Raw genomic sequence first — 12,327 nt, 5'->3', positions numbered from 1 at the left:
TTGGCTTGCGTATGCTCTGTTGAGAGTCGGGTCGATTGGATTCTGAGGGCTGAAATTGTATATCCGGTTTGCAAACCGGTTACAGTGTGAGAAACCCACCGTGTGCGCACCTGCGCAGAATTTACCATGTGACGAATAATGAATGCTTCATCAGATTAATATAATTACTACTATTTACTACTGCTACTAATCAGTAACCCCTGCTCCTAATCAATCTTAGTTAACTCTGGTTTTACTCTAATCAAATTTTTTTTGGTTCATCAATGCATGCATGTTTAACGAACGAAGTGAAAGTGCAATATTGTAATGCCACGTGGCGGGTGTTAGTTACCTGAGAGAGCAATCATGTCCGTCTGGCTTAGCCCATTGGCTGCGAATATTGCATTGAGCTGGTTCAAATTGAAGCTTGGCTTGGGCAGTCTTCCATTGACGCTTGAGGCAGTTGAGCTCAAGCCATCCAGTCTTCCCAATTCAACGGCATATGAAGGTCCGCCGGCCTACACGGATGAGATTAGAAAGAAAAATATTATTGGATTTTAAGGTCAAGTAGCTAGGCATGCATGAGGACGAGGGAAGATGAATTTACCAGTGCAATAACGTCTCGGGCGGCCATGGCAAGAATGTCAGCGCACGACACCTTGTTCCTGCAACTCGCCACTGCATCAACGTCTGCTTTGGCTTTGATAACCGTATCGAATCCATCTCCGGCCAGTGACAGGTTATCAGGGTGATCTTTTTCTGCCTGGTTGTTTGGGGTCGATGCTATTATGACAGAAGCATCGCAACCCTTTTTGTTTCCAATTAACCCGAGACAGAACCAGTCATTCCAATGTGTATTCAAGAAAAAAAATATATACACACACACACACACACAATTAAGAGAGAAGAGCTCCGTGTCTTTTGCAAAATGGAAGGAGTTAATTAATACTTACATTGACAAAACAATCGTGGAAGAAGAGACGGAGGGTGCCGGGGACTGTAATGAAGGTCTGCTGGAATTTTTGGGTGACGGCATTCCTAACAATGCTTTCAACATTGGGGCAGGTATTGGCGTAATAGTTGCGCTTGAGCTGCGCTGACACTAAGTCAGGGGACAAACAAGCAACGAGAGAAAGTGAAAAGACAGTTATAACAACATTACTGAGCCGATGACGATCCATCATCTCTTCCAAATCCAAAGCAGGCTTAAAAAAAATAGGAAGATGATGAACGCCTGCAGAACGAAAGAGAGAGAGAGAGAGAGAGAGAGAGAGAGAGGGGTTTATAATTAGCTAGGGTCGGTCCGGGTAAGGTTGGTTTGTAGAATGTTCAAATGAGAGGAATATATATAAGTAAAAAGTTGGTTGGTTTAGAGTCTTTCTTATGAGGAAGAAAGTTCATTAAACTATCAGAGAGAAATTGGTGATTTTGAAAATGACAGGACTGAGTTTGTTTGGATAAGAGTTTATTTGGATGATTTATTTGAGATATTTACTGTAGCACTTTTTGTGATGTGATGTATGTGAGATAAAAAGGTGATTGAAAAGATAAAAAGGTGATTGGGATTTGTGAAAACAAATTTTGCAAACCAAATTTGACTTGTCCAAACAAACTCAGTGATGTTGGCCAAAGGTTGCGTCTATGGCCGCCTTTGGCTTTTTCCTCTTTTACATTTTCCCCTCAATAACTACTCTCCCAGCCCCAGTCGCCTAGTCTCATCGGACTTTTCAAGTTAGGGATTTAATTCCACTTCCAATGCCCGCAGCCTGGTCCAAGAAACAGAAGCAAACACATGGTAAATGATGCACATATATATATACATATATATCTGTGGCGTGCCTGACAATTCAAACAAATTAGGGAGCTTAAAATTGCTCAATCAAAACATTTTTTCTGAAATAAATGAAGATGGGGTATAAAGCTTGTGAGATTCAACATCCTGTCGCCATTTCTTGCTGTTGACACAGAGATGCCAAATTCAATGTTAAAACAAATTCAAACAAGAAGTTATGTTCCTTCAATTTGGTTACTTGACATCGAGTAATTGTTCAACAACTCATGCATGTTTTAGATTTATTCAGTGACCCCTGAACACCAGTAAAAGCTAGAGATATAATAGTTACACTGCAAAGTGAGCATTAGATACAGGGCTAGTCAAACGGAGCCTCGCGGAGGTATCTACAGGCTTACTTTTGCGCCCCTTTTGAGAAAATGAACAACAAGACCGCCAGGAAAAAGAACGGGGGAGAAGAAAAACCTGGCAAATGGATGATCACCCAAGGAGGGTATGTCAAAATCGTGTTGCGGAACACATTTCCATTTGACCATTTGCCTTGGTACAGCCTGGAGGAAATACCTGGATTTTGAACCAAGCACGATCTGGGCTGTGATGGGCTGTGATACGCATGTGTAGTATCATGATGGATAAAAGCAAAGCTAACCTTGGGTTTGACTCGTACCAACTTATGTTGGTTTGGTTTAATCTTTCTTTCCCCTGGCCTGAATTAGCTGGCACTCAGATGCAAAATAATAGTTTAGTAATATGATGTTGGTGATAACGGAGAAAATATTTTAGTAATTAAAGTCCACATGAACGTGAAGCTTAATTGATCTCTCTGAAACAATTAAAACATGCTGTCTAAGCTTGTTTAGTGAAACAATTAAAGGCAACTTCACCTAACACCGATCTTGAAAGTGTTTATTCGAATAGACATTCCTTGTTCAAGGCACTACAATTAAGCCATAATTGTAGATCTGAGTAAATCGGATTGACTAGAGAATCATATTGTCAATACTTGTACGCAACCTGGATAAATTACTCTCTGTTTGCTAGTTCTGCGTTCATTGTCAACCTTTAATTTTTTTTAGTTTTCTTACATGACCGTTGAAATTAATCTACCACAGCCTACGTAAGTATAAAAACTTGGAATGCTACTAACCCAAGAAAAAAAAAAAGGAATAATGTGGCAGGCACGTACATTATTAGATGAAGTCGAAAGAAAGTATAGATGCTAATATAACAAACACATAAACACTAATATAATAAATACAGACATTAATACATTGAAATATAAAACACAACAAATTTTTTTGACACATACTTGCGTTCTACATTTGATCTCCTCTATCTAGTTTCACCATCAATCCTCCTTCGAGTTAAGAGACCTCTCTACTAAAGTGAAATCCGCAGCCAAAAGGTAGTGCTCCTTTGAAAGAGAAATGTGACGAGTGGAGCAAGTTCCAGCGATGGGCTGTCTTCCCGACCTTATTTCCGTCTTTTTTATCGAGTGCTTTATTGAATTGAGGTTTATAAATGGAGTTAAAAAAAAAAGAATATATTGCTACTAGCTGTCGATTCCATTTCCGTGGCTCGATTGCATCCTGCGGTCATATCTGTGATTGCAGACGAATAATATGCATGTGAATTGGCGTACACGAGTGACCAAGCGCTTTATAGATTGGGTTGCTATCTCTGGGCTTCCTTTGTGGATCCAATCTTCGACATTCGGCCGCATGGGATGAATTTGTTGTTGCCCAATACTGTAGGGATCCAAGCTGTTACTGGTCGGGATCGGGAGTGGAAGTTCTAATATGTATCTAAAGAACAAAATGCACCTGAGTGTGTGTTTATCTGGGAATCACTGGCCAGGTCCAGTTTTAGCTGTTATCTAAGAAATTATCTCCTCCCATGCCTAGGTTTTCCCAACGAGGGTTTTATTTTTAGCCATCTGAAATAAAACAAGCAGGCACAATAAATAAACATAAGGTGGAAGCTAAAATCCAATCCTGTAATGAAAAAAAGGCCTTTATTAGGCACAACAAGTCGTTTCCTGAAACAGTAGTATAAAATGTATCGTTGATTGGATAAGGTTGCAATTGGAAATACATATTAAAAATTTGGAACATCAATTCCTCGGAAAAAGACAAAGGAAACTGAGGATCCCATGGGCCGAGTGAGATTGAAAATGCAGCATATTTATTTCGAAATATGCACATGCTCTAGCAATTAAAATCTCAATCTTCAATTAGGAGTCACATTTCTGCCAGATAGACGTGATGTCTTTAGACGTCCGGCGATGGACTGTAATGACCTCTACGTATCATCATATGCTAACAGCCTTGTCCTACAACGAAAACGAAAACGAAAACGAAATCAAAGCTATTAATTGACAATGAGATTTCAAACTTTTAATTATCGATTTTTTTCCACCCCCATTTATAGATTACAATTATAAATTATTGCCCTGATCAGATCAAAATTATAAGTTTTGCAGTACAAAAAAAAATTTTTTTTTTTTGGAGGAGGTAAACCTCAGTTCTTTGGCTAAGGCTTGTAACGTCGGGGATGATAAGACATCAAAGAGTTCAAGAAGGGACTAGATTAGTACGATAAACAAAAAGAGTCCAGAGAAAAACACATGCATGAAAATCTATATGCTAGATTTATCTGCGAGTGTGATTAATAGCAACTTTTTTTTCTTTTTTTTTTTCGAAACGACACATTTAATATAATCTAATCTCTAGATTTATCTGCGAGTGTGATTAATAGCAACTTTTTTTTCTTTTTTTTTTTTTCCGAAAACGACACATTTAATATAATCTAATCTACTTCTACTTTAGTTTTCTAAGGGTTGACCCAACTGAATTGAGAGAATCGATGGGAAGTAGATCACCATAAAAAAAATGACAACTTCAATTGGAGAATAGCTAATCGGTTATGTTTTATATAGATCGATTTATGAAAGTAAGTTGTTCAATGACCCTATAAAACTTTACTTGAATAGGTTTTTGGTGAGGGCGGGGGAGAGGGGGTTGGATGGAGGTGTACAGTACGTCCCTCCTGTCACACAATAATTGATTTCGAATATAGGCTTTGTTTTTATTTCTGTAGGGATGGAATAATGCTGAGGCGGACGAGGGGAGGGGAAGAGGAGCTTGCGTGTAATTGTGGTGGTTTCAACTTTCATTCATGATGTAATACCCAAATGGGAATCTGGATTCAGGTCCATTATCGATAAGGATGTTTGTTGGTACTACGTGGAACCCAGCTCCACTAGATTTTTCTCATTCAGTTTCAGATTGGGAACCAATTCCTTCGAGACAGACTGTACATACGGTAAAGTGAAAGTGGCAGTGGCAGCAGCATCACCCGAATTATTTATCAAATGATGCTGACGATGCTAAGACCAGATAAATACTGCGCATAAAAAGCCCGACTTGCTTTGTCCTGAAGCAGTCCCAAACCCCACCTATAATTACCACCAACCCCAATCTTCATGGTTTCACAGGAATCCATTATCCAGCATCTTTTGTCTATTCTCTAACACTTGACCAGCTGTGGCGTGTTAATTGTCTGATACGGCAATTAAGAATTTAAGAACTGCTGCTTATTTGTTAATTAAGCAGCTGGTTTTTCTTCTTTCTTTTCTTGAGTTGGATAAATTATTAGCAAGCCGCTAGCTAAACCGAATATAACAGCTTATCCCGTTAATAATTGAGAGTCATTAGCCAGCAACTTCGACATCTAACCTGGCCAAAATCAAATCTGTGTTGCAAGGAGATAACCTATTTGCAGTTAGACTTCCAAAACCAAGCAAGCTATGTTCCAATTTGGCAGATCGATGATAACCGAATGTGCATGAAGATTTTCTATTCTAGGTTCACAGCTATGCTTTACGCGATGATCCTCTCAACATTTTCGGAAGAATATATGTTGTCCATTCCATTTCCTTCTCTAAAAGTTCTCTTCCCTCACCTGTCAAAGACTCAAATCTTGATTTTGTCGCTTGTAGACTTAGTCGATTTTTCCAGGCCAATTTTTCTGCTGGTTTCCTTTTCTTTCCTTTTTTTTTTTTTTTAAAATAAATTTTCTTTGTTGCTTTTGTAGTGTAGGAGTAATAATTTTCACTACAAAAGACATGCTTTTATAGATGTGCCACTGGCGTCTGAAGCGACCGTCTTGCAACTAAAGATGTCCCGGCAGTGAACTCAGACGAGTCGAGAGAAGAAGGAAGGAAGGGGAAGGAAAAAAAAAAAAAAGGAAGCCTGGAGAGAATAATAACGATATGCTGCCTGCACCTGCATAATTGACAATTGACTCGATCGTAGCATCAAAATCAGACACAGCTTGTTATCGGAAACACAACCCCTGAGTCGTGCCAAGTACCACCTACACCTACAGAAGCATGCATTTTGTTTTCCCTTTTCTTGTTAAGACAAAACAATATAATTACTTGTACTATATCCATTAATAGCGTTAAAAAAAAAAAAAAAAAACTGGAGGCAGATTCGAGATTCCATTCCACCTTATGAAATCATTAACGTCATTATCGAAGGATTTAATTAACCATAATTAAGTTGAGTAAGTGGTTAGTCCCTGTCATTTGTTTCCTAGTAATGCCACTCGTGATCATGGTGCGTGTAAGAAGAAAGAATAATTGCTCACGGAAACACATACGGGTTGTGTTTGTTGCAATGGAACACGAAAGCAACTAAGCAGTGACTTTTGACTTTTCACACACAAATTTATAATTTTTTGCGATAACAACAACAATAGTAACGAATAGTAGTAGTACAATTAATTAGTGTGTGTGCGCGCGCGCGCTTAAGTTATCTCCTGATCCAATGGACCAAACGATATCTATTTAATCATATAGTATACTACTACTGATTAATGCGGGTAGCTAGGTCAGTGACTCATCTAAATCAATTTGAAATTTTGCTATCCCCACCCCACCCTTCTGGCTTCTGCTGCCACTTTCAATATTTTTTGTTTGTTTGTTTTACTATTACCACTAGATAAGAAAGACGCACCCCGCACATCCAGCCAAGGGAAATTGTCAATTATTGGTACCGCTCATAACTCATCATGTTCGTGAGAGATGGAGAGGTAGAGATATCATGGTATATTTGGCAGTACTTAATTCCTTCAGAAAGAGAAAGGAAAAGGAAAAGAAAATTAAACAATTGGATATTCAGCTTACAATTGGATCAGCTTGAACAATAATATTATTCAATTGGTCCCGATACGAACAAAATAGTACTTACCATGATAACGCAACTAGACCATATTTATATTTAAAACAAACAAAAAGATGCTACTACTTTGATAGTTTCCCAGATGATATTAATTACAGTACTACTGTCATCCTGTCACAAAAAAGATAAGAATTACTACTAGCTGTCATTAGCAAAATAAAACAAAACATAGATATCATTTTTCGGCCTTTGATCTTCAATATTACTTTGTTTTGGGCCTCTGAGACAGATTATTGAGTAGGTTTCTCAAATCGCATCATCTATTTTTATAGAATATATACTACAAATGATACCATCTTGGGTTTCTTAAGTGAGCACCTTGAATTTTCTGATTAGTATGACCTTTCTTTCATTTTTCTGGCCAATAGTTCTGATAAGAATAGTAATAAAAGTATAAAACTGGTTCACCTAGGTTTCGTCGTATCACTCCATACCCTCGATCTTCTTCTTTTTTTTTTTTTTACAAATTATTTTTTCTGAGATACGGATAAAAGATGGGACCAAAGAAACAGTGCGAGGCCGTGGCTCAGCCTTTTAGCAAACCCAAAAGGACCCACAAAGCCATATTGCTGCACCTCCTTGCACCGGCAACGCGTGCTAAAATGTCCCCTTCCTCCTCTCTTTCCTAGCCTAGGTTTTCAAATATTCTTTCAATCCCATCACTTCAGTTTGCAATTATGCGGCCCAAGATTTTCAGACCACCCGCAATTTTAATTCACATACCACATAGTCTAGAAATATCATGGATTAGGTAGTACCCTCATCAGCGCATTTTTCATGATATGTTCAATCAGCAATTAGTGTTGAGTCTGTTACTGTCACAAAAGTTTCATTTCATCGGAGACAATTAATTAATGCATCCCCTTGAGCCTTCTTTTTTCTTTTTTTTTTTTGCCACGCCCATAACTGAATATGCGTTCTACACAACAGATTAATTATTTTCGACGGTTTGTACAGCTGTGTGCATGCATGCATGTAGATCCATCTTTTACTATCTTGAATTATCTATTTCCAATCCATCTCGTCTGTACAACAGCAAAAGAACAGGAACATAACCAACTCGCAAAGGTCTATGATCCATGGACTTCCAAAGCATGCACATGCCGTCATAAGTTAAGTATGCCCCAAGTATGAGACGCTAAGGTCGATTAAGCCATAAGAAAGCCGATTTTAAAGAGTGCATCCACATGGTGTCTTTAATGGCCATCACACCAGAAATGAATCTTCCAAACGAGTTGGCTGGCTCTGTCTCTGGCACCTCCGATAATATTCCACACCACACTTACGTTAAACAACCAACCAACTGTGGCTGGAGCAGTAGTTGGCCACTAAAAAAATTCAAGCTTTCCTGAAGATTTCTTCAACCGTTTGTTTGCGTGTCCGTTTGAGCCGGCGATTGTTTAGTTCCCTTCAGATTCTTATTGGATCTCTTCTTCAGATTCTCCTTTTCCTAATATAAAGCAAGAATAGATTGTATATCCGGAAAAAAAAAAAAAAACTTACATTAAACAAATTAAAGACGTCATTTATACTCATCGCCTTCATTACAGTACAATATATAACTGATCAAGTTTTAAGCTCATGTAGTTTTAGTTTTACAGATTCCTTCATTCTCATAAGTTGAAATTTTGGACTTTTCCAAGAAGTACCCGGTTAACGTACGTACGGTCAAGACGTACGTGTCGGCGGGCCAGGTAATGAAAGTAGTGCTAGCATATAAAACAACTGTTACAACTACAGCATATAGACTTGTAAGCTTGGGGTGCATCATGTGATTTACCTTTGCAGGCTAAGCTGTGATTTTGAAGCGTTGTCCCATGGTACTGGTCTAAACGTAACTAAGGCCTTGTGATCAGCAACAACTGCACACATGGGATCGTATTAGTATTTAATGGGTATTAAATATGGGCGCACTGCTGGACTTGTCTGGGGGCATCTCTTTCACAAAACTCGAATCACATTGGCTGAGGCACTGGGATTTGTTTGGCATGCCTCGAACCCCAAGTGCAACAAACAACGCTTTGATTTCTGTGTGTAAAAGAGAATCTTAAATTCTTCCACAATCATTTTTTTATTCTATCTTCTACAGTATATACTTATAGAATGCTCGATGGAAGGTGTTGCTACATCAAACAAAGTTTGAAGCCTGAAGCCGTGTTGTCAGCAACAGCAACAGCAACAGCAACACCAACGCAACTCCCGTCTTTTCTTCAAGTTCCTTACAAGATCTTCCTTGTTTTACAATCACCAAATTTTGATCTTCGTCTCTTCGGCTCATGACTCTGCGAGACATGTATTAATTTCTAAGGTAAGAAGTTCTCTTCCCATCTTTACCAGCTTCCCCGAGTGCGACAGTACTGGTTACTGTATGTGGTTTCTGGTTGACTTGATGAGCAAGAAGGAAAAGAATTCTTCATCTTTCTCGAATGTTGGCGTCCGTATTCACTAGGACGTGACAAAAAGGTAAATAAACCTGAAGCTACAAAAGTTCTGGCAATTCTAGCATGTAACTAGGAAATTGTGCAAGAGAACAAGAAATCTTATTGGCATGAAAAATATGAGGTCTAAGTGGAAATCTTTTGTTTCAGTACACTTTTTAAGTACACATTGCATCAGCTATGGTACATGATCAGTGAAATTAAATCACACCAATAAAATTCGAATTTTAATCTAACAAAAAAATGCAGCTTCTTTTTCAGATAAATTTCTCGGTACAAAATGCGTCAAGGCACTTTCTCAATGCGAATGATGACTGTACAATGTTGTGAGTCTTGATATATGTATATACCATCATTAAGATGTCCCAGTCCCAGTCCCAGTCCCTGTGGCAGTCTGGCAGTGCTAACTTACTGTTGCAAAGAAGGAAAAAGCAATCGGTTTACACTGAGAAGATCTAGATTTATTCAGTCACCAAGATTGTGTTTCAAATTCGTATGAAATATGCTCTCTCTACTGATCCTATACGGAAACTTTTCATGAATCTTATGCCGTTTTCTGCATTTTTTTTTTACAGGTCAAATTGTGAGAAGAATGTGTTTTAGCTAGACACAAGATCCAGTTCCAGTTTCAGCACAAGTGACCTTGTAGGGTTTCTCCACCAGTCAAAGATAGCCTAAAAAGGAGTATACAAAGTCATCTGATCATCTTGAATGGAGAAGCTTCTTAATCCGTACGATAAGGAATATATGAAGACGGCCATGTTGAAGCATGAGGAAACATTTAGAGAGCAGGTCGGTTGACTATATATACTGACTAGTTTCCGTTGATTTTGAGTTTCCTTGGCTTTAAAAGGTTTCAGTTCCCGAGATTCATGGTATTGGTTGTGCAGGTTTATGAACTACACCGTCTATATCAAATTCAAAAGCTGCTAATGAAGAAGATTGCAAGCAGCCAGAAACACGGCCAAGATTCAGATACACGGAATCTCAAGATTGTTAGTATATCAAATCAGACAAATGATCATCATGCAGATGTAGAGAAAAGGCCGCGACTGGGCCTTGATTTGGAACTTCCCGTTGACGATTACTTTCAGGGAATCGAACGGAATGGGACGGCAGGAATTGATGATGAAAGTGAGCTGGAGCTGACATTAGGCATTGGCCCGTCGAGTAACTGTGGAAGGAGAAAATCTTTGGAGATGTCAATCCCTTCAGATTCTGCAGCGAGTTTTTCTTCTTCCTCCACAGGATCCAGCAATATAAAGAGGACAAATTCAGGTCTAATTAATCATCAGAGGACAAATGCAATTCGAGAAGAATTTATTGGAAGGAAATGGGGATTAGAGCTGCCCGGTTCCAATCCTAGTTTATTAGGTTCAAGGAAGAAAAGTTCTGACATTGAGGAGCAATTGAGACAAGACAGACATAGTAATCCTCCTTGGCTTTTACAAGCTTTGAGTCTTAACACGAGTTGAAAAATCATCTAGAGTCGGTATGAAAATATTTTAGACTGATTCTTATCGGCTGATTATGGTGATAGTTTGATAAAATTTCAACTCAGTTTTAAATCCTGCTTGTAGATTTAATTGTCCTTCCTCATCTGGAATAGTACGTCTGGTCTGTATGTAGCATGCTAATACTCGGCATCCTGTTCTTTTTCCAGTCAAGTCCACGCCTCATTAACATCGGCAGCCCAGCCGTAACTCACTGAGGTATAATTAAGCCTTGTTTGGTTTAACGGACAGGACGTCCTAAAGAAGTCCCCAAAAATATCTGTATGGGAATCTTAAGAGTCCACAACACACCACCGTCCCGTCCCACATGCGAAACCAATCCATGACATGAATAGTCCAATAGTTGCTGGGCGTGCCTAAATTTCTGCTGGTACTTGAAAAGACATTTGGTGTTTGAGGGTGTCGCGTCACTCGCAAATATGACACTGCATCATCATTTGTATTTTTCAAGGAATCAGCTTTTCGCCCGATTGAACCCTTCTTTTTCTCTTCTCATTCGGAGGATTTTCCCTGCATTTCCCATCCTCTCCCAGCGTAAGGTTGTGTTTGGATTGCATTTTTCGTCATTTTTCATGAAAAAATTACTGTAGCGATTTAATATATGTGAGGGAAAAAAGTGATAGGAAAATGTGATCACGAAAAATGACAATATTTTTCGACGAAAACAAGCAAACCAAACAAGGCCTATAAGTATTCTTTTTTTTTTTACCAAGCAAGTTAACAGACTTTTTGGTAATAAACTAACCGAAATCCCGAGGAAATCACAAAAGCCGGCAACTCTTGTGGTTCCTCAGGAGACTAATATACTACCCCAAACCCCCCTAACAACCCCGATGTGGGACTGAACCCCGATGTGAGACTAATATAAGTATTCTTTAGAACATCAAAAAGTTGGAAGAGTGTAAATTTTGATCATACGACATCTGACTTTCCCACCCCGCAGGCCACACAGCCTGCTGTACTTGATTAGGTTGTGCTCGATCGGCCTATTTTTTCCTGAAAGGACGCTCGGGCGTCCACATCAATTGGCCTTAGATTCCGACTTCAGCTATCCAAGGCCTCCCATAGGCCATAACACCAATTTCACGGGCACAAGGAATCTGGGGTAGTATTATTTTGGGACAATGAACGGGAGGAGGACATCTGCATGAGTTGAATTGGATCACATACTTGGCTGCTGGGGGCTTTCAATGAAAAGTAGAGACAGATTTTCCGCAATATACTACTCAAAGAAGATATGAGGAATCTGATCTAAACGAACTTGCTTTTTGAGTTTTGACAAAAGAAATTTTGAGACACCGTTGGTGATTCAATACTTTCGTTTCTAGCTTGTATTCTATTTTATGTTCTTTGGTTCT

General features: G+C 38.9%; 2 protein-coding genes and 1 long non-coding RNA gene across 6 annotated transcripts in view; 1 reads left to right on the top strand and 2 right to left on the bottom strand.

The window, feature by feature from the left end:
• LOC113701179 (peroxidase 51) overlaps positions 1 to 1,302 on the bottom strand; it is a 1,936-nt gene extending 634 nt beyond the window's left edge. Inside the window, exons 1-4 of the mRNA XM_027221706.2 lie at positions 933 to 1,302; positions 587 to 787; positions 332 to 497; positions 1 to 110 (exon numbers count right to left, since the gene is read on the bottom strand). The exon at positions 1 to 110 is cut by the window's left edge and continues 634 nt beyond it. Of these exons, the coding sequence (XP_027077507.2) occupies positions 1 to 110; positions 332 to 497; positions 587 to 787; positions 933 to 1,163 (708 nt within the window). The 5' untranslated portion in view covers positions 1,164 to 1,302. The remainder of the gene's footprint in view (positions 111 to 331; positions 498 to 586; positions 788 to 932) is intronic.
• A 513-nt stretch (positions 1,303 to 1,815) lies between these two features.
• Positions 1,816 to 3,244, bottom strand: LOC113701180 (uncharacterized). The gene is made up of 3 exons (XR_003450851.2): positions 3,081 to 3,244; positions 2,421 to 2,487; positions 1,816 to 2,363 (listed from the first exon to the last, which is right to left on the bottom strand). It is a non-coding gene; the product is annotated as an uncharacterized lncRNA (long non-coding RNA).
• Positions 3,245 to 8,803: 5,559 nt separating this feature from the next.
• LOC113701060 (uncharacterized) lies at positions 8,804 to 11,162 on the top strand. Of its 4 annotated transcripts, none has more exons than XM_027221524.2 (3): positions 8,804 to 9,325; positions 10,031 to 10,247; positions 10,346 to 11,162. In XM_027221524.2, the coding sequence occupies exons 2-3, from the start codon at positions 10,167 to 10,169 to the stop codon at positions 10,928 to 10,930; spliced, it is 666 nt and encodes a 221-aa protein (XP_027077325.1). In that variant the 5' UTR covers positions 8,804 to 9,325; positions 10,031 to 10,166; the 3' UTR covers positions 10,931 to 11,162. The 4 variants fall into 4 exon arrangements, with proteins under 4 accessions (XP_027077325.1, XP_027077322.1, XP_027077321.1 ...); XM_027221521.2 differs by having other exon boundaries at positions 8,804 to 9,480; positions 9,705 to 10,247; XM_027221520.2 differs by having other exon boundaries at positions 8,804 to 9,948.
• The last annotated feature ends 1,165 nt before the right edge of the window (positions 11,163 to 12,327 follow it).

This window comes from Coffea arabica, chromosome 7e (genome assembly GCF_036785885.1).
Source record: "Coffea arabica cultivar ET-39 chromosome 7e, Coffea Arabica ET-39 HiFi, whole genome shotgun sequence".
NCBI classification, from domain to species: Eukaryota; Viridiplantae; Streptophyta; class Magnoliopsida; order Gentianales; family Rubiaceae; genus Coffea; species Coffea arabica.
The sequence above is the reverse complement of the archived record's forward strand: the minus strand, read 5'-3'. Positions and strand labels throughout refer to the sequence as shown.